The sequence below is a fragment of the Myotis myotis genome, unplaced genomic scaffold (genome assembly GCF_014108235.1).
Source record: "Myotis myotis isolate mMyoMyo1 unplaced genomic scaffold, mMyoMyo1.p scaffold_m19_p_6, whole genome shotgun sequence".
In the NCBI taxonomy this organism is placed as follows: Eukaryota; Metazoa; Chordata; class Mammalia; order Chiroptera; family Vespertilionidae; genus Myotis; species Myotis myotis.
The window spans coordinates 80843455-80864842 of record NW_023416368.1 but is presented as its reverse complement, the minus strand read 5'-3'; the positions used below and the strand labels follow the sequence as shown (position 1 = coordinate 80864842).

General features: G+C 48.5%; 1 protein-coding gene across 2 annotated transcripts; it reads right to left on the bottom strand.

Annotated features, from left to right (window-relative positions):
* Nucleotides 1-9801: 9801 nt before the first annotated feature.
* Nucleotides 9802-11948, bottom strand: LOC118658850 (putative uncharacterized protein encoded by MIR7-3HG). 2 transcript variants are annotated; one of them, XM_036314605.1, is made up of 5 exons: nucleotides 11747-11948; nucleotides 11342-11473; nucleotides 11188-11228; nucleotides 10803-10870; nucleotides 9802-10292 (listed from the first exon to the last, which is right to left on the bottom strand). In XM_036314605.1, the coding sequence occupies exons 1-5, from the start codon at nucleotides 11853-11855 to the stop codon at nucleotides 10244-10246; spliced, it is 399 nt and encodes a 132-aa protein (XP_036170498.1). In that variant the 5' UTR covers nucleotides 11856-11948; the 3' UTR covers nucleotides 9802-10243. The 2 variants fall into 2 exon arrangements, with proteins under 2 accessions (XP_036170498.1, XP_036170499.1); XM_036314606.1 differs by lacking the exon at nucleotides 11342-11473.
* Nucleotides 11949-21388: the final 9440 nt, after the last annotated feature.

Here is a 21388-nt window from a genome sequence, read left to right as displayed (position 1 = left end):
GGCTGGGAGGTGTTTCACGGATAGGGAATGTTTCAGGTAAAGTTGTTGGAAGAAGCAGTGTCTCCTATCATTCTAGTTATCTGTTTGGCTTAATCACCTGCTGTGGACCGAACTGCGTGTGTCTCCCCAAATTCATAGGTTGAAGGCCTAACTCCCGATGCGACCGCATTTGCAGACAGAGTCTTTAGGGGGTCGCCCAGCCTTGAGAGCCATCCAGGGGCACTTCCACCCCAGGCCGTTTTCTGGAAGAAGCTCGCTAAGTCTGATCCACTTCAAGGGGAGAGAATCAGACACCACTCTCTCAAGGGAAGGGACTTAGATGTGAGAGAGATGTCACTAAGTTTGGAGATATGTTGTAAAGCCATTCATGGGCCCTAGCTGGTGTTTCTCAGTGGTTAGAGGGTCAGCCTGTGCACTAAAGGGTTGTGGGGTCAATTCCTGATCAAGGGCAGGTACCCGGATTGCAGGTGTGATCCCTGGACCACTCAGGGTGCATGAGAGAGGCAGCCAGTCGATGTGTCTCTCTCATATCAATGTTTCTCTCTCTCTCCTCCCCCTTTCCTCCCTTCCACTCTCTCTAAAAATTTAATGGGAAAAATATCCTTCCATGAGGATTGGTAAAAAATAAAAACCCACAACAGACAAACAAAAAAAGACCACATACAGAGCAAAGACCCAGGGGATACACCCCAGCATAGACATGATGCATTCAGCACCTCATTGGATCACTCACGCCATGCCTACAAGACAGCCTTTTAGGGGAATTCTTCGACAGCAATGAGGGGACAGCCCCTTCTCTTTAAAAGTGCCTAAATTCAATTATGCAATTGGTTCTTTTTATAACATACTGGATAAAGCATTCAGAGCTAAACACATCTATCAAAGGGACATTTCATCAAGTCTTCTTGATTTCTTCTACAAGATAAGACATTGCTGAATAAAAAACAGACATTGTCCACACTACTTTCTTAGCCGTCTATGGTGAAGTGTCCTTTTTTTTATAGCAGAAGTCTGACTTGTGAAGATAGGCACGCACACATGAAGTTTGGGGAAAGAGAGAGGAGTCTACCATGGGAAAATGATGTGGGGGCATTTTATTCATTTATTTTTAATTTATTTTTTTATGTTTTTGTTGATATCAGAGAGGAAGGGAGAGGGAGAGAGAGAGATAGGAACATATTGATGAGAGAGAATCATTGATCACTGCCTCCTGCACACCCACACTGGGGATCAAGCCCGCAACCTGGGCATGTGCCCTGACTGGGAATTGAACCATGACCTCCTGGTTCATAGGTCGACACTCAACCACTGAGCCACACCGGCCGGGCTGTGGGGGCATTTTAGTCACCACTTCTCACGCAGAGATGACTGATACTGGTGGCGTTCAATGATACGTGTTTTTGTTTTTTTTTTTAATTTTTGTCACTTTGTGTTTTTTTTTAAATTAAATCTTTATTGTTCAGATTATTACATTTGTTCCTCTTTTTTTTCCCCTCATAACTCCCCTCCTCCCAGTTCCCGCCCCACCCTCCGCCCTCACTCCCCACCCACTGTCCTCATCCATAGGTGCACGATTTTTGTCCAGTCTCTTCCCGAATCTCCCACACCCCTTTCCCCCCCAGGAATAGTCAGTCCATTCCCTTTCTATGTCCCTGATTCTATTATAATCAACAGTTCATTCTGTTCATCAGATTATTTATTCACTTGATTCTTAGATTCACTTGTTGATAGATGCATGTTTGTTGTTCATAATTTGTATCTTTACCTTTTTCTTCCTCTTCCTCTTCTTAAAGGATACCTTTCAGCATTTCATATAATCCTGGTTTGGTGGTGATGAACTCCTTTAGCTTTTCCTTATCTGTGAAGCTCTTTATCTGACCTTCAATTCTGAATGATAGCTTTGCTGGATAAAGTAATCTTGGTTGTAGGTTCTTGGTATTCATCACTTTGAATATTTCTTGCCACTTCCTTCTGGCCTGCAAAGTTTCTGTTGAGAAATCAGCTGACAGTCGTATGGGTATTCCCTTGTAGGTAACTGAGTTTCTTTCTCTTGCTGTTTTTAAGATTCTCTCTTTGTCTTTTGCTCTTGGCATTTTAATGATGATGTGTCTTGGTGTGGTCCTCTTTGGATTCCTTTTGTTTGGGGTTCTCCGCGCTTCTTGGACCTGTAAGTCCATTTCTTTCACCAGGTGGGGGAAGTTTTCTGTCATTATTTCTTCAAATAGGTTTTCAATATCTTGCTCTCTCTCATCTTCTGGCACCCCTATAATTCTGATGTTGGTACGCTTGAAGCTGTCCCAGAGGCTCCTTACACTATCCTCGCATTTTTGGATTCTTTTTTCATTTTGCTTTTCCGGTTGGGTGTTTTTTGCTTCCTCGCATTTCAAATCATTGACTTGATTCTTGCGCTCCTCTGGTCTGCTGTCGGGAGTCTGTATAGTATTCGTTATTTCAGTCCGTGTATGCTTAATTTCTAGTTGGTTCCCCAATATAAGATCGAGGGTCTCATTAGTTTTCTTGTAGATCTCATTAAGTTTATCGGCGGCTTCTAAACAGTTCTTGAGAGACCTTAAAAGTGTGGTTCTGAACTCTATATCTTCCATTGACAATTTTGTCCTGTTTCTTTGTCTCCGCATTTTGTTATGCTTCCTTGGTGCACCCCCTAGTGGTCTTTGTTCGCAGTCTTATAGTTAAATCTCAATTGTTGTAGCTAATTCCAGGGAGGGTTTGACCTCCAGGCCAAGTGGCTATGAGAGTCAGCTGTGTCAGCAGTGTGAGAACTTCTGTCCTCTAGGGAGGTGCTAATCTAGCCTTTGCCTGAGGCTATCCGGCAAATGCCTGTGTGCAGGGCTTGGGCGGGGCGGGTCGCACAGGATCAACAGGGTGGGCCGGAGAGAGCAGTTATGGCGGCTCTCAGTCCTGTCCCCAGGGGCTCTGCCTCTCTGAGTCCCAGCACCCGCTGCAAAGCTCAGAGAGAAAGCTGCACTCGCTCTGACCGAAGCCAGACAGTCCCGCTTCTCCCGTTTGAGTCTGGGTCGCTAGAGACTCGCCCGGACCTGGAGCTCAGATTCTGCGACTCCCTCCCAATTGAAAACGCCAACCGCGCCCTCCGCCGCCAGCCCGCTCCGCGCACTCCGCACCTCAGAATTTGCCTTCAGCATTGCGCCTCCTCTGAGTGTCCGTATGCGTTTCTCTTTCCTCCTAGTTGTAGGACTTCCACTCAGCCAGCGTTCCTGTGGTTCTGGGTGATGTCCCTTCCATTTTTTGGTTTCACTTTTGAAGTAGTTGTTCAAAGCAGCAAACTCCGGCGTTAACCTATGCCGCCATCTTGGTTCTCCTCCAATGATACGTGTTTTTTCTTTCTCATTGAGGGCCTTCAAGGCGACCTTAGCTCATTTCTAATAGAAATGTTGAGCAGCAGGAGTGCGTAGTTCCCTGTGACAACAAGCAAGAGAGAAGCTTTTCTTTGAGTATGTAATTTTAAAAATTGAAATAAGATTATCCCTGTTAACATGTGCAACTCAGCGCATTTAGGACATTCACAATGTTGTACAACCATCACCTCTATCTAGTTCCAAAATTCAGGGGTGGGCAAAAGTAGATTTATAGTTGTGATTATGCAAAACAGTTTATTTTTGTATTATTATTTATTGTATTATTTTTCCATATGAACTGTAAACTGACTTTTGCCCACCGCTGTATTTTTGTTACCCCAAAAAGAAACCTCTTCCCCATGAGCAGTCACCCCCCAATCAATATATTGATTATATATTATATATGTATATAAATGTGATATATAAGTATATATGATATACCTTTATATTATACGAGAGGCCCGGTACACGACATTCGTGCATGGGTAGGGTCCCTAGACCTGGCCAGCGATCAGGGCCAATCAGATTCCCAGGTTCTCTGCCTCCCCGCCTCCCTACCTCTCTGCCTCCTCCTTCCCTCATTCCCTCAGCGCCCTGCCTCTGCCGCTGGTCACCAGCCATGTTCCATGCTGCTCCCTGGTGGTCAGCGCACATCATAGGGAGCGATCGAACTCCCAGTCAAACTCCTGAGGGGACACTTTGCATATTAGCCTTTTATATATATATTAGAGGCCCGTTGCATGAAGAGATTCGTTCAATAGGCCTTCCTTCCCCTGGCTGCCGGCACCAGTTTTCCTCCGGCACCCGGGACCCAGGCCTTCACTCTGACCACAGCAGAGAAGCCAAGCCTCTTCAGTCTTCAGTCATCTTCAGTCTTCGCTCCATGCCTGCATATGCAAATTAACCGCCATCTTTGTTGGGTTAATTTGCATAGTCATCCTGATTGGCGGGTGGGCATAGCAGAGTGACACCAATTTGCGTGTTTCTCTTTTATTAGTGTAGATATAGAGACTAGAGGCCTGGTGCACAAATTTGTGCATGGGTGGTATCTGGCTGGCCCACCCCTATGGGGGCCGATCGGGCTGGGCCAGCAGAGGGGAGGGGATGTGGCGGGGGGACTGATTGGAGCAGGCTTGGGGGAAGGGGCTGCAGGCAGTTGGCCGGCTGGCCCCTCCCCCTGGTCGAACTCCGGTTGAACTCCAGGTCGAGGGGACAATTTGCATATTAGCCTTTTATTACATAGGATAATGATATATCTATTATCTGTATATATAAAAGCCAAGCAACCGGAACAATGGACTGACCAGGATGACTGGTTGCTATGACGTGAACTGTGGCAGCCAACTGGCCCGATTGGCTCCCCCGATCCCCGATCAGGGGCGGGGCCAGCAGCCAACCTCCCGTGTCCCCTCCTCCCCGCTGGTCCTGGCCGGCCGGACCCCATCTGTGCACGAATTCATGCACCGGTCCTCTAGTATAATTTATAACAGAATATAATGTATTATAGATATTACATATATGTATAAGATACATAAAATAAAATGTAATGCATATATATATGTATACACACACACAATGTAGTATATATAATGTTTTATGAATAATTTGGGGAAGTAATTTGGAGTCTTTACAACCTTTACTCTTAAATACAGTACTTCAGTGAGATTTCCAAAGAACAAGGACATTCTCTCACAGACCAGTTTAATGATCAAAATTGGAAATGTCATAATGATAAGCCCGATCATCTAATCCACCATCCAGATTCCAAGACTTTTCATTGTTCCAATCGTGTCCTTTATAGCTGCTCCCATGGAAGTCAGTGATATTCACAACCCTTTCATGCTTTCCTTCTCCTGACCCAGACTGGTTTATCACTGAGTCTGGGCCAGGTGGGATCAAATGAGGATGATTTTTCTCTCCAATTATTGCCTCCCCTGCTCTCTGTCAAACCTCCCTTCTCTGCCCTGAGGAGCACGTTCTGTAACTTGACTGATCACTGTCAGTGAAAGAGTCTTGCCCTGTCCTGTCCTGTCCTGTTAACAGTTTCCATCTCAGAGGTTTCTTCATCCCCTTGCTGATTCATGATGTTACTGGGAAAACGGGGCAACTCCCCGCTCTGCCTAATCCCTTCTGCCTCACTTTGCACACGTGCCCAGTGTGTTCTGTTTCTGTCCATCCCGCTGTCGCTTGGCTGAGGCAGGGCTGGGGAGAGGGTCTCTGAGTGCACCAGCAGGTGTGAGCTCTGACCACCCACATAGCTGCTCTCTGGATCCAGAAAGGCAGGCATGGAGAGCACAGATTCCTGAGGCAGATATGGGTTGGGGGAGGAAACTCAGCTATCTCCTTGTGATGCTGCCTGCCTGTTGTCATGGAAACCCAAGCCACTCTCTTTTGAAGGACCCATTAAGGTGCAGGATATAATCAGCACCCTCTCTGGCAGACCCCCACCCTCCCTGGACAATGCAGCATCTGAGTTCTGCCCTCGCCACCTGTCTCCAGCCCTGGCTGGGGATGACTCGCTATGTGAGCACAAGTCTCCTCTCCTGTCCGCACCTTGGCCTCCTCCCCTGTGGAAACGACTGAAGGACATGTCTCAATTGCCACATTGTCTGTGCGTATCAAACTATGAGAGGGGTGTAAGATAGTGGTTGAAATGCAGACGCTGTATGCAAACTGCCAACAGTCAAGTCCTGGCTCTGCCACCCACGAGCTGTGCAACCTTGAGCAACTTGCTTCAGCTCTCTGAGCCTTGGTTTCCTCTCCTATAAAATGGGGAATGATCATGGTACCTACCTCATAGGAGCTAATATATCTATAGCTGTTAAAATAGTATCATAGTATCTGGGTTTTTTAAAACCCTAACACATCCATCTGATGTACTGTGATTCAGCTATACAACAGGAATGAACCATGGACACACGCTATGGCATGGATGAACCTGGAACACACGCTGCTCCGTGAAGGAAACCAGACACCAAAGGCCACACACTGTGGTCTCACTGATATGAAATGCCCAGAACAGGCAAACCCACAGAGACAGAAAACACGTTAATGTTGCCAGCGGCTGCAGGAAGAGGGGCGTGGGGAGTGACTGCTTAACAGGATCTGTGTTTTTTGGGGGGGCGATGGAATGTTCTGGAATTAATCACCTAGTAGTGATGGTTGTAGGACTATGTGAAGTATGAAATGTCGCGAAATTGTCACTTTAAAAAGGTTACATGCAAATTTTATGCTCTGTGTGTTTGCAAGGTTTAAATATTGTTTTGATGGAGGGACACAGCACAGTGACACTCAGATAGAAGAAAGGCAGAATCCTTTGTTACTTGGAGCTCCTAAGAAGAGGCCACAGGCTTACAGCAGGGACAGCGTGACAGCAACCGGAGAAGCCAGTGGGGTGAGCCAGGTTTCCCGGGCTTCCTGAAACTGGTTCATTTGAATAATTTTCTGAACTCCATGACAATAGGGCTGCCCCTAGTTGCCTGGCTCCTAGCTCTTGGACAATTAAAGGAGGTGTCTAGTGGCCCTTGAGTATGAGAGCTGATAAGGGAAGTAGTCCAGGTGTGGACTTAATCAACTGCTCAAGAGGACTGACCGGCCTCTGAAATGGGCCCCTCCCTCTCTCCTTTCCTCCCTTCGTTCTGTGGAAGTAGGTATTAATTTCTCATCTGTGTGAGTCTAGGCACAGAATTGCTGAGTCAAAGGGAAGAAAATAAATGTCCCTTTTGCTGAAGCCACTGTTACTTTGAGTCTGTTAGAGTAATTGAACCATATCCCCATACGTTGGCAATCCCTGCTTCTTTGCCTCACTCTCTGGTACCTTTGCTCCTGGAATCACCGTCTTGTCTGAGACTCCACTTTCATGAAATCCCAAATGAAGACCATTGGATAGTGACCAGATGTGATAAGAAAGTTGAGTGGGTTGTCCCTTCAGTTCAGATGCCCTCAGCTCCATTGCAAATGCTGGCTCATCTTTATAGGTGTGTGTGGCCTTCATATTTGTGTCTGACAAAGGAGCTCAGACCCAGCATTTATCTCAACTGAATACTTATCACGTGCTAACACTGATCTGGGCATGGATGGGAGAAGGCTGAAACAGGTGAGATTAAACGAGGTGCCCCCTCCCAGAGGTCTTTGGGAAAAATGAAAGGTTGGTGGGTTTTACATACCTTTATTTTTATTTTTTACTAGAGGCCTGGTGCACGAATTCATGCACAGGTGGGGTCCCTCAGGGTGGCCTGTGGGGATTGGGCCCCAGCTCGCGCCCCCAGGCTCACAGCCCCTGCTTGTGTCCCCAGCCTCGCAGCCCCACAGCCCCCACCAGGCAGCCCGCTCGGCCTGGCACCACCCCCTCACCTGCTCTGCCATTGCACTGCTGTCCAGCACTTGTTGGGGCTCATCAGGTCCAGCAGCACCTCCACTACCACCTGCTGCCAGCGCCGCATCGCAGACGCCCACCGTGTTCTGTGCTGCCTCTGGTGGTCAGCTCACGTCATAGCGATTGGTCAAACTCCCGGTCAAACAATTTGTATATTAGGCTTTTATTATATAAGATTGATTTCAGAGAGGAAGGGAGAGGGACAGAGAGATAGAAACATCAATGATGAGAGAGAATCATTGATCGGCTGCCTCCTGCATGCCCCACACTGGGGACCGAGCTCTCAACCAGAGCATGTGCCCTGACCAGGAGTCGAACCATGACCTCCTGATTCATAGGTCGATTGTCAACCACTGAGCAACACCAGCTGGGCCATTTTTTTTTTTTTTTAAATATTTTATTGACTTTTCACAGAGAAGAAGCGAGAGGGACAGAGAGCTAGAAACATCGATGAGAGAGATTGATCAGCTGCCTCCTGCACGCCCCCCACCGGGGATGTGCCCGCAACCAAGGTACATGCCCTTGACCGGAATCGAACCCGGGACCCTCCAGTCCGCAGGCCAATGCTCTATCCACTGAGCCAAACCGGTTCGGCGGGCCATTTTGTTTTTTAAATCAAAGGAAGGATTCCCCTAAATAAGAATCAGCGGGGCCATGGCCGGTGTGGGTCAGTGGTTAGAGTGTCAGCCTGCACACCAGAGGATTTTGGGTTTGATTACTGGTCAAGGGTATGTACCTGGGTTGCAGGTTCACTCCCACCCCCCAGTGGGGGTGCATACGGGAGTCAATATGTATGTCTCACATCCATGTCTCTCTCTCTTTCTCTCTCTTTCCTTCCTTCCCTCCTTTCCACGCTCTCTGAAGAGCAATGGAAAAAAATATCCTCAGGTGAGAATTAACAACAACAAAGCAGAATCAGTGGGGAAGCTCATCAAAATGCAGATGCTGGGGCCCACCCCACCTCTGGCTTATTGAAGTTGGCAGGGTCCTAGGAATCTGCATTCTCTGGGCGCTTCCTAGAGGAATCCAAGATGCTCCTGGCTGGGCCGGTTGATAAGGGCAGCTGGTGGGGAAATGGCAGGCGATGCTCTCAGCAGGATGAGCCAGGCTGTGTTTTGAAATTTGAATTTCATCCATCAGTCAATGGGAGTCTTGGAAGGGTTAAAGACAAAGGTGGGACTTGGTCAGATTTGTGTTCTAGAACAACCCCTCACTGTATGTGGAGAATAAATGGACGGTTGTGTGTGTTTGGGGGAGGGGAGGGACAACCAGGCAGTGATGGTGGCAGAGGGCTGGGGAAGAGGCTGGATTTGCCCAGAATGACTTGCCTTGGCAAATACCTGGTTAGGGAAATGGATGAGGGGGGGTGGGACCCTGGGATGTGGAGACGCTGCCACACTGATGGGGACACGGAAGGAGGGGAGGTGGGGGCTGGGTGGACTGGATGTTCAGTGTGAAATGGTTAATGTGGAGTGGCTGTGAGGGGCCCAGGGGGAGACATTTGTAGAAATTCCAGGGCAGAATCTCCTCTTTCCTAGGGGTCCCTAAAAGGCAGTATCCGGGTGCCTTTTTTAAAAATCTAAAAGCTCTTCCATTCCCAAAGGGAGATCTATATACAACACAAAAACTCTCACAATTAGCCTTGATCCAGACATTGAACCCCTCTCCCCACCACATCCTCAAAGTGCCTCTGGCATGTAGGTGTCTTGCAATCATATTTTCTCTGCTTGTTAATGAACTCACTGAGGCAGTACTCCTGGAGAGAGAAAAATTTCATTTGTCTGGGGCTGAGAAGGGAGACGGGGGTTGCCAGAGCTAATGAGGAATCAATGCCTCATAACTGCTAATTAAATGAGCTTGGCTCTCTCCTGGGGCTATTAGCTGGCTGGCTGGCCCTTGAGTGTCCACAAATTTAATTATACTCCCCAATAAACACCCGCAGCACCCACTACCCTCTGGTGTCTCTGTGGGGGAAACCAAAGAGAAGCAGGATCTTCATGTGTGTGCTGAAACCATCAGCTCATTTATTAATATACTGATTTATTCTGATGCCTTTATTGATTCAACCAATGTTTATTGAGTGCCTGCTGTGTGCCAGGCCCTGGTTAGGTGCTGGGGCCACAGCAGTGAAAAACACAAACGCAGTCTCTGCCCTCATGGAGCTCACAGTGTAATGGGGGTGACAGACAGTCCCGTGAACAGTTAACAATAATCGGAGCAAGTGCTGGAGAGGAGACATCCCAGGTCTATGAGAGTGTATAACACAGGCTTGATGAGGTGGGTGGTGAGGCAACAAGGAAAGTTTCCCTTGGTGAAATGAGGCCGGGATAAGAAGGGAGAGAGAGCTCGTGGGGTGCTCGGGGAGGCAGAGCATTCCAAGATGAGGGCGCAGCAAAGACCAAGGCTCTGAGGCCGGAATGACTTCAATGTGGTGTCCTCGACTTGATTAGGGTGTCGCAGAGAACTGGGGGTGACCCCTCGCCGATGCCACAACTCACCTACCAGGCACAAATTTACACCTGTCCTGTAGTTGGTCCATGGAACTGATGGTGAGGTGTGGGAGAAAAATAAATTATTCCTGGAATTTTTATTGACCAATCTTAGTAGAATCCTGGTCTAGAGAGAACTTCAAACACCGTCCCCTCGTTGATTCCCAAGGCCCTGGGTTCAGTCAGGTATTTTGTATGTTCAGGCCTGTGGGGGGCATATGAGTGACATGGCCAACGCCATGCATGGCACATTGCTATGTGATCACGGGGTGCATGCCCCTATTTTACTCCCTCCCTGGCTCTTGTCCCATGGGATTAGCCAGCTCACTCCCCTGGGTGGAAGTGATTCCTTCCTGGCCTCCCCCCGCCCCACAGTTACTTGTCCATGGCAGGCGGAGGTTGATGGGAGTCCGCGCTATGAGGAAGCTGTGACTTGTTGTCATAGTACACCAGAACAACAAAATCACTAGTCTTCCACACAGCACTAGACCACAACTGCTCCAGTCTTCTTGGCCACCCTTTGCCCTGTGTCTGCGACCTCCCAACCCAGCTCTTTTCCTTCACCTGAGCCAAGTTGTAGCATATGGGCTTCTTGCTTCTCCACCGCCTCCTGTCTTCCATTCCTGGTCCTCCTGGGGAGAGGAAGGAGCTGATCTCCAAGGGCCCAACTCCCGCCCATGAAGCATGGAATTTGGAGTGGGCAGGATGTGGGGTTGACTTGCAGATTCACCCTGGGCCTGAGACCCCTTGACCTGTCCCTCTCCGGGTCTCCGTGTCCTCAACGGTCACCTGGGTGTAATAACTCCCATGTCCTGAAGTTGAAGATGGCATGACATAATGTATGTAAAATGACTGGCCCAATGTTTCTCAAAGAAGTCTGGAGAGAGCACAATCATGTCATGTTGGCCGGCACCCATTCCCCCCCAGCCCTACAGCTTGATCATCGTACCTGTTGGGCATTACAGACTTCTGTGTGCCGTTTCATCTCATCTGGAAAGCAATGCATTGAAAAATCTATTGAATGAGGGGGGCAAGTCTCCAGAAGCGTCAGACACCCCGGACCATCCTCTGTTCCCCCATCAAGCTGCAGGGCTCTCTGCCACCTGGGGAGCTGTCCGTGCCCTGTGGCTGCAATGAGGCCGCCGGGACCTGCTGGGAGCTGTCCAGACGCGCGTGCTGAAGCAGGTCGCGGTTCCCTCCCTGGACCCCGAGAGGCGCTGTCCGGAGTCTCCGTGCTGAAATAAATAGCAATTTTCTTCCCTGGTCCTCGCAGAGCTGTCTTCAGCCTCGGGGCTGAAGAAAACTTAACTTTCCTCTCTTCCCGGCTCAACCCACTCCCCCGCCTTCCCCGTTCCTCTGACTTTGGGGAACCCGCCTTCCAAAAATTTCTTTCCTCTCCGCTCCTCTTCCCCGGGCGCTTCCGAATGGCAAGGGGGGCACTGGGAGGGGTCGCAACCTCCCAGGACTCATCCCGGCTCCTCACCTCGTGGCACGTCCCCAGGACTTACCTCCCAGGTAGTCAGCCCGGTTGGTCTCTGCTTTCCAGACCGTCAAACTTCGCCGTCTTTGTCGCTTTCTGGGCAGATGTCCACGCGCTGACCTGCAAACCAGCCCCATCCCCGAGGGGCCGGGTCCCCCAAGCCACCCCTCCTTCCACGCAGCTGAAGTCCTTCCCTTGTGCGTCTCACCTGCTTCCAGTCTGCAGGCAGATGCAGGTGTCCAGTGGCTGCCGAGGCGGGGACTGCGCTTTTAAGGGCTTTGGGGAAGGCGGGGCACCGGGAACCCAGGGCGGGGCTTGGCCAGCCGGCCAATGGGACTCCGCCTCGAATGCAGCTCCAAAGATTACCTCATAGGTTGTGGCCTCAGCTTCAGAATAAAAGACTGGCATCTGCCCAAAATCTAGGTTGGGGTTTTCTGGAGGGGGAAGGGCCACTCACTGTAGTCCCCAGGATCTCCCCACTCGGCCCAACCCTCTCCTGGGTCTCTGAGCTCCCCACCAGTTTAGCAGCTCTGGCTGGGTCAGTGCTTGTTTCTCCAGCGTGTGCTATTGCTCCATCAGGAGAGATAACGCTGGTAAATTGTGTTGGGGGGCGGGGGGGCGGGGGGATAGGGCAGGAGCAGAATATTTAAGTCTAGTTTCAGATGGAGAAACTGAGGTCTGTGTGAATGTAGGGCTCAGGGGAGCCTGGGGCAGAGGTGGGACTCAAGCCTAGACCTTCTGATTCCTCGACTCAAAACCCAACTCATAACTTAGGTTATTGTTTTACTTTACTGAGTAGGCTCTGAGCCGAAAAACACACAAACTTGGGTTCAAGTCCAAATTTTCCTCCTCCGTGCTGTGGGACTTGGGGCGCAGTTGAACCTCTCTGTGCTTCAGTTCCCTCAACTGTAAAATGGTGATGATTGTAGTATCTTCTCAGAGCATTGTGATGAGGCATTAACGCTATGGTGTGGATTGCATGTTGGAAATAAATAATCAGGGCTAGGACTAAGGTGAGGGAGGCACTTGCCTCAGGTACAAAATTTAAGGGGGGACAAAAAACCCCCTCAGTAATCAAAATAAATCATATTTCAATGCAATGTTTTTTAAAAATCAAAATTAATGAAAAATCCACAATAAGCAAAATATCATTTTAAATAAAGGCAGGATCTGCATTCCTGATTTTTTCCGTTTGCCTCAGACTCCAATGCAGCTTGGCATGACATTAGAAAAAATGTCTGGACCTGGTAATTTTCCCAATAATGTAGCTCTTGTTATGTCCTGAGATGGTCCATCCATTTACTCAAAACACCTTTACTGTGTTAGGCACGGCGTTGGGGGAGGGGCCCATTCATGAATTCAGCAACTAACCTTCCTTTAGGGAGGGTGAAGACATGAAAAAGCAACTCTTCTCAAACTTAGCATGCATGACAATAAAGGAATTTGTGTTCTAGTTCGTGCTCTTCCCAATATGGAAGTCCCCTAAAAGAGCTGCTTATTTTGTGGAATTTGAGCTCACAAATGAGTGACCTGCAGACCACCCATGGATCCAGGAACGTCAGGTAAGGTTTGCCAACAAAGATACCCAAACCAAGGCTTACCTCCACGGATGCACTGGGGAAAAGTTCGGCCAAACCCATGGGGAGCGGATGCAGAAGCTGCTCGGAATTCTGACACATAGTAGGTACTCAGCAAACTCGCTGTCAAGTGCGATACTCACCTGAAACACTCTAACTTCTGCATCGTGTCTCCACTCAGAGGCTCGTTCGGGCTTCACAGTTCCCAAAGAGGAGCAAGGACCTCGCTACCAAGGGAAGAAGAAGAAACGGGAATGTAGCCTAGAAGCGGCTGCTTTATTTATTTGCTCCCTCCCTTTTTCCTTTTCACCTTTTTATTTTGGAGGGAAAAAATTCAAACCCGCAGGAAAGTTGCAAGATAGTGCAATGCACTTCTGAACATAATCATCTTTACCTAGATTCACCCACCCATTGTTCACGTTCTGCCACAGCCACTGGATCTTTGTCGTTTTCTCTACGTATATCTTTGTCTCTGTCCCAACCATATAAGTGGCAGACACAGTGGCCCCTTCATTCCTAAATACTCAGCATGCTTCCCCCACGGTCAAGGACGGTTTCCCATGTGACCATAATGTGGTAATCACAACCACAGAGTTAACATTGTGACAATTTGTCTAATCTCTAGCCCACGTTCCAGTTTCACCAATTGCCTCGATACTGTCCTGTATGACATTCATTTCCAAGTTGGGATCCAGTTCAGGATTGTGCAAGGATTTCATTGTCCTGCATTTCCCACCTCTTTTGCAAAGAGGTGAGCTTTGTAGTAGCTCTATCTTGTTAGACCGCAGGGTTCTCCTCTCAGCTCAGAGATCTGGCTCGCTCACTGCCTTCAATGGGGGTGTGTGCTACACACAGTGCCTGTACCCCTTTCTCACAACACCGTTTTATTTAGAGGATTTGTAAAGGCACTTCCTCCTTCCACATTCTAGAAAGACATGGCCAGAAACCCACACCTCAAACCTACTGGATGCATTCACTTCACAATGAACGTATTTGCACTGGGGATTCAGCAGGGAACAAAGCCGATTTCATTTTTGTATTCCACTTAGTGTAGAAGACAGACAATAAACAAATATAGAAAGGAACAAAATAACCTCACGCAATAATGACAGCGAGAAGAAACAGACTGGGGTGATAGAGCAGGAGTCTGCTAACTTTTCTGTAACGTGCCAGAAAGTAAATATTTTCTGCTTTGCAGGCCAGCTGGTTTCTCTCCTGGCTACTCTGGTCTGTTGTTGTAGCTCAAAGGCAGCCTTGGAGAATATATATGGGTGTGACTGTGTTCCAGTAAAACTTTATTTACAAAAATAGTGGCAGCTTGCCTGGCTGATGTTGCTTAGTGGTTAGAGCATCCACCCTTGCACTGAAGGGTCGCTGGTTTAATTCCTGGTTAAGGGCAAGTAGCAGGGTTGCAGGTTGGATCCCTGCCCCATGGGGTGTGTGCGGGAGGCCACTAATCAATGTGTTTCCCTTGCGTCGGTGTGTGTGTTTTTTTCTCTCTCTCTCCCCCTACCTCCCTTCCTTCAACTCTCTCTAAAAATAAATGGAAAAGATATCCTGGGGTGAGGATTAACAACAACAAAACAATAGTGGTAGCTCATTTGGCCCAAGGGCCATATTTTCTAGTCCCTGCCTCGTATGTGACTGGCTGGTGTAAGACACGTAGCTTTAGGCTGGATGGTTGGGGAAGGACTCTCTGGGGTGGACACATTTGAGCTGAGACCTGAAAGGTGAGAAGAAGACAACCATGGGAAAATGTGAAGGACAAATATCAGGCTGAACAGTGAGTTGGTTGGGTTACTGTTTGTAGGAACAGTTAGTTCCTAGAAACTCTGTGTGTGTGTGTGTGTGTGTGTGTGTGTGTGTGTGTGTGTGTGTGTGTGTGGCAGGCCCTGCAGTGTGTCTTGGAGGGGACTTGCAGGAGTTATACTCAGAAAGAAGTGGCCAGGGTTTGGTCATTCAGGCCAGGAGCAGACCATGTAGGAAAACCTTTTCCCCTCCCTTTCTCCTTGAGCTTTTACTTTGTGTTGGGCCTGGTGCCAAACACTTCACGTGCCAAGTATTCCCAAGGCTTCAGGACAACCCCATGCGATTGCTATCATTGTTGTCCCCATTTTGCAGATGAGGAAACTGAGGATAAGGAACTAGCCCAAGGCCACCTGGAAAGCAAGAGGCAGAGCTGGGATTTAAATACAGCTCATGCTTGGCTGGCGTGGCTCCGTGGTTGAGCGTGGACCTATGAACGAGGAGGTCACGGTTCTATTCCCGGCCGGGGCACGTGCCTAAGTTGCGGCTCGATCACCCGGTGTGGGTTGTGCAGGGGGCAGCTGATTGGTGATTCTCTCTCATCGCTGATGTTTCTAGCTCTCTCCCTCTCCCTTCCTCTCTGAAATCAATAAAAACTAAAAATAAATAAATGAACACAGCCCTGTCTCTTGGCTCCAAAGCCCATGCTCTCAGCACTCTCCCACCAGCATTGCCTTCACTTGTTGTCTCCTTCAGACCCTCTGGAGAGCAGAGAAAGCCTTTACACCCGGGATTCTGAGATGTTTCCATCCTAAGCTGCAGAGCAGATGTGAAACGCCCTGTTTTACAGATGTGGCAGAGGCAAACCCCTCCCCCCATAGACCACAATAATTGGGGCTGGAGCTGGGATGGGGTCCCCCGTCTGCTGACTCCAAGATCTAAATTCTTGTCAACTGTCCCCTCCTTTCCCTGTCCTCTTCTAGAGTCCTCGTACGTATATAACCTTCTCCATTAGTCTCCTCACACACAATTATTTATTCATTTACTTTTTATTTTATTTTATTTTTATTTTTTAAATATTTTATTGATTTTTTACAGAGAAGAAGGGAGAGGGACAGAGAGTTAGAAACATCGATGAGAGAGATCGATCAGCTGCCTCCTGCACGCCCCCCCCCCCCCCCCCCCGCCCCTGGGGATGTGCTCGCAACCAAGGTACATGCCCCTGACCGGAATCGAACCTGGGACCCTTCAGTCTGCAGGCTGATGCTCTATCCACTGAGCCAAACCGGTTCGGCGCATTTACTTTTGAAAGAATTTCATTTTAAAACCAGGTATATGGAGGTATAATTTCTATACAGTAACATTCACATTTTTTAGGTGCACAGTCCTGTAAATTTTGACAATTGCAGTTATGTAGCCAACACCATAGTCAAGAAACAGAACAGTTCCCTCACCCCAAAAACGTTCTCTCCTGCCCCCTGTATAGGCTATCCCCACCCCGATCACTACTCCCTGGAAACTGCTGATCTGATCTCCATCATTATAGTTTTGCCTTTTCCAGGACATCATTTAAATGGGGTCACATAGTGTGCAGCTTTGGGTGTCAGGCTTCTTTCATCTTCATACTGCACTGGAGATCCATCCATGCTGCTGTGTGTCGGGAAGTAGCGTTCCACTGTGTGGGTGGAGTAGGGCTTGTTCAGTCACGAGTGCAGGGACCCTGGTTCAAGGACATTTCTAGGTCGGGTTATGAATAAAGCTGCTAGAAATGTTCACGCACGGGTGTTTGCATGGACAATATGGTTTTTTTTAAATATATTTTATTGATTTTTTTACAGAGAGGAAGGGAGAGAGATAGTTAGAAACATCGACGAGAGAGAAACATCGATCAGCTGCCTCCTGCACACCCCCTACTGAGGATGTGCCTGCAACCAAGGTACATGCCCTTGACCGGAATCGAACCCGGGACCTTTCAGTCCGCAGGCCGACGCTCTATCCACTGAACCAAACCGGTTCGGCATATTTTTTTACTTTTAAGAAGCTGCCCTTGCCCTAACTGGTTTGGCTCAGTGGATAGAGCATCGGCCTGCGAACTGAAGGGTCCCGAGTTCAACTCTGGTCAAGGGCACATCCCCAGTAGGGGGTGTTCAGGAGGCAGATGATGGATGTTTCTCTCTCATCGATGTTTCTAACTCTCTAACCCTCTTCCTTCCTCCCTGTAAAAAAATCAATAAAATATATCTTTTTTAAAAGAAGAAGCTGCCCAACTTTTTCCCCAAAGTGACCACACTATTTTGCATTCCCGTGGCCGGTGGATAAGCGTTTCTGTTGCTCCACATCTTCATCAGCACTTGGTATTGTCAGCTATTTTTTTAGCCACCTAAGCAATGTGCAGTGTCTTTTTTTCCTTCAGTGTCTTAATACATAAGGTAGCATTCTATATATATACCTTACAGAACATGCTGTTTTTCACTTAACAGTATATATAGGAGAACACCATCCTATGTAATCATCAGCAAATGTCTAGTTGGAGAGACAGACACTCCCAAGTCATTACAGCTCAGAGTGGACAAAGCTGTGATGGAAGAGACTCAGGTACTGTGAAAACCCAAGGAAGTCACCTGCCCCAGTCCAGGAAGATGGGGGACAAACCAAAGAGGGCTTCCTGGAAGAGGCACCACTGTATAAAATGAGACCTAAGTCTGAGAAGGAGTGAGCTGGGTGACGTTTCAGGAGTGTGCCCCTGATAAAACGAACATCATATACAAAGGCCCAGGAGAAAACTCTGGATTTTGGCACCTTTAGATTCAGGACCCTCTTGGCTGCAGAGTCCTTCCTCCCCTTGCCTCTTCTGCCTACTTTGGGGGCTAACTGGCCCATTTAAACAGAGGCAGCAATTTTCCCTTGCAAACACTGGCACCTTACGAGGCTCCATTCTGCCTTCCAGAATAATCCTAGCTGGTGTTTTTTAATCACTTGTCATCTCCCTGGGATCTCAGCTTCATGGACAGTCCCCTTTGACTGATTTCTCCCCTTTGGGTCCCTAGGATCTGCAGCATCTGCCTATGTCCCAGGAGAAAGGCAGGTGCAGGTGGACAGAAATGAATGAGTCTCATTAGAGAATGTCCCCCGCGAGGCTCCAGTTAGGAACAGTAGCTAATCATCTCCGGGGATAATAAGCCAGCAATGAGTATTAATTAATAGCTCATCACAGTAGAAAAGAAGGTTTAGGAATAAGGGTCTCCGGCGATTCTTCCTCCCTGTTCCCTGCCTGATACACACACAGGCACAGCCCCTTCCTCAACCGTTACTATAGAGACCTCTTTCCTGCCACCCTCAGGAGCATTCATAAATCAAGACTGCACAGATGGTGGCCTCAGCAAGCCTGTTGTTCTCTCTTCTAAGGACAGTTTCTGGAGCCCTGAGGATTAAGGAGACAGGACTACTCTGGACAACATCTGCCTGGTTCTGAAACCTGACCCTCCAGCCCAGGCAGGAGGAGATTAATGGAGGCATTTACTTGGAAGGGGCAGAACACACAAACAGGGCCACACAGAGGCCAGCCTCCTCACCTGAGGCCTCCAGGGAATCCCTAATGAAGGTCTCAGCCCCCTCCCGCCACCCCCCCACAATGAGAATCACCCCAGGCACTTCAGCACTTCAGACCTGGGGGGAGAGGAGAATCCTGCAGTGTGTATCCTGGAATTATTGCAATAATACCAGCTAGTGTTCCTGAGCACCTATGTTGTGCCCAGCACTGCGCATTTTATGTATAATAAATGCACACAGAAACACTATATATAATAATTGTTATAATGCTGATGCTCACTTATTTAAGAGGTTTAGTATCATACAAAGGCAAGGATCTTGCCCATTTTAATCCCACTGTATTTCCCAATGCCTGGAATTGACAGTCATTGAATAGATGAACGATTTCATTTACTTCTCACAATCACCCAGCAGCATAAGTACTAAATCCCATTTTTGGGGGACACGGAAACCAAAGCTCAGAGAAGTGGAGACATTCCCCCAAGGACACTCAGCAAGTGGGGGGCAGAGGCGGGATCAGAAAGGAGGTCTTCCTATTACAGAGCTCCCTAGCCCTCACTCGGATGAGGCCCGGGGAGGGAAGGTAACCTTCGGCAGTTCACAAAGCATGCCAGGGACCCAGCCAGGACTAGAATCCAGCTTTCCCACCCCTCTCTCTGGCCCTCTTTCCCTTGGCTCTCCCATATTCCCTTGCAGCCTTAGCAACAAGCACAACATCTCACAAACATCGGGTCTCAAAAGTAGATATTAGTGGATGATGCTGTATGTATGAGAGTCTGGCCTTTCAGAGCCTTCTGGAACCTTTTTGGGTTATCTGCGCCAATCTCACATCTGTCTAAGAGGCCAAGACATGGAGTTTTGTCCCTGAGGGGAAAAGGGAAGCGCACAGAGGTCAGATTGCTAGCTTATGGTCACACCGAGAGAGGGTGGCTGGCTGGGGCTGTATGTCCACGCCCCCCCCCCCCCCCCCTCGCCCATGCCATCCTGCTGCTCCCCTGAACCACTCCTCTCTCACACCCGCCAGTTTCCAAAACCAATTTTGTAGCTTTCATGTTGGTTCTCCAACCCTCACAACATCCTTTCAAAAAACCCTTTTCTGTTTAAGTAATACTGCCAGCTACCATTTATTAAGCATCTACTAGAAGACGGCTCTCTCTACCTCGTCTCATGCGTACATTAACTTCCCAAGCTCGATGCTATTAGCCCTATTTCTTGGAGTCCTAAGTGGGCACAGAGATGTTGGGACACTTGCCCAGGCTCACACAGCAGGGAAGGGGGGAGAGCTGTTGTTCGAAATCAGAGCCCCCACTCGTAGCCATAGTGTGTGGTTGGTGTCTGTGTCCTGAGTGGGACCAGCTCCCCGTCTGCCAGGGGTGGCTCTCAGACTGCAGAGTCCATGAGGAAGGCCATGCCTCTAAGGACCTGGTTTCCTGTCCAGCCCCCAGTCCTGGAAGAACCGTGAACAAACACTGAACAATGTGTTCTCCCTTCTCAGCTTTTGGAAGTGCTTCATGTATTGACAAAATTCCTGGTACAGCCCTCCCCAGCAACGGTCCTTCCTTTGACTGCACATCCTAGCAGCGGGGGATGGGGCAGGAACAGAATTCTTGGCAGCCACAGTGGTGGAAGGAAATAAGATGGGTGCGTGTCAGGGAGGCCACTCGGGGCTGTGCCGTTTGTGTAGAGACAGGAAAGGTGAGAGAGAGCCAATCTGTGACTAGAGCCTGCCAGGCAGAGGGAAAAACAGGTGCAGAGGGAGCAGCAGTTGCAAAGGCCTGGAGGTGGGAAGCAGTTTTGGAGAACCTGAAAGAAGTCCAGGTCCACCCTCTTGTCCACTGAGGTCCTGGGCCATTCCCTGTGGCCCGTGACAAAGTTGGTCCTGGGAGCCTGTGTTCTCTACAGGGAGGCTGAGGACTCAGACCCGCCGCAGGCCAGGTACACAGTAGGTGCTCAATTAATGTTTGTTGATGAAAGAATGAACAAAGCCAAAAACAAAAAAACAAAAAAAAACTGGTAGGGATTTAAGAGTTCAGACGGCCCAGGAATCAAAACCCCAAATTCAAGCAGGGGTGTTTCACGTTAACATTCCCAAATGGGGCTCTTTAAAAAAAATTTTTTTTTTTTTTTTGTCAGTATTATAGATGTCTCCCATGTTCTCTCTTTTTGTCCCCCTCCACCCAATCTTCCAATTCGGGCTCTTGAAAAAATCATGGGAGGAAACAAACCCAGTGGCTGCCAGTCAGAATGCCTACCCAATCTTTCATTTTATCTGTGGGAGAAACTGAGCTCAGAGCCATTACATGCCACTTGAAAATCTCACAGCTCATAACTAAGAGCTGGGCCCCTGATGATAATGAGCTTCTGTTTATCGAATGCTGCCGTATGCTTCACATACATCCTCTCAAGAAACACAACTCCTGTGAAAAAATACTGAGATCCCCTATTTGTTTAATTTTTACTTATTAATTTTAGAAAGAGGAGAGAGAGAGAGAGAGAGAGAGAGCGAGAGAGAGAGAGAGAGAATCTTGGACTTGTTGTTCCACTTATTTATGCATTCATTGGTTGTTTCTTTTATGTACCCTGACCAGAGAGCGAACCCACAAACTTGGTGTATGCAGACTACGCTCTAACCAACCCGGCCAGGGCCTTTTTGTTTTGTGTTTTGTTTTTTTTAAATATATTTTTATTGATTTCAGAGAGAAAGGGAGAGGGAGAGAGAGAGATAGAAACATCAATGATAAGAGAGAATCATTGATTGGCTGCCTCCTGCACGCCCCATACTGGGGATGGAGCCAGCA

What these genes read in the sequence shown, in the direction of transcription:
- LOC118658850 (XM_036314605.1), bottom strand. Translation starts at nt 11,855, where the DNA reads ATGGGGCTGGTTTGCAGGTCAGCGCGTGGACATCTGCCCAGAAAGCGA. An exon ending in CCGGGCTGACTACCTGGGAG is followed by an intron (nt 11,474 to 11,746) that starts GTAAGTCCTGGG and finishes TATTTATTTCAG; the next exon opens with CACGGAGACTCCGGACAGCG. An exon ending in TATGCTACAACTTGGCTCAG is followed by an intron (nt 10,293 to 10,802) that starts GTGAAGGAAAAG and finishes CCTCACCATCAG; the next exon opens with TTCCATGGACCAACTACAGG.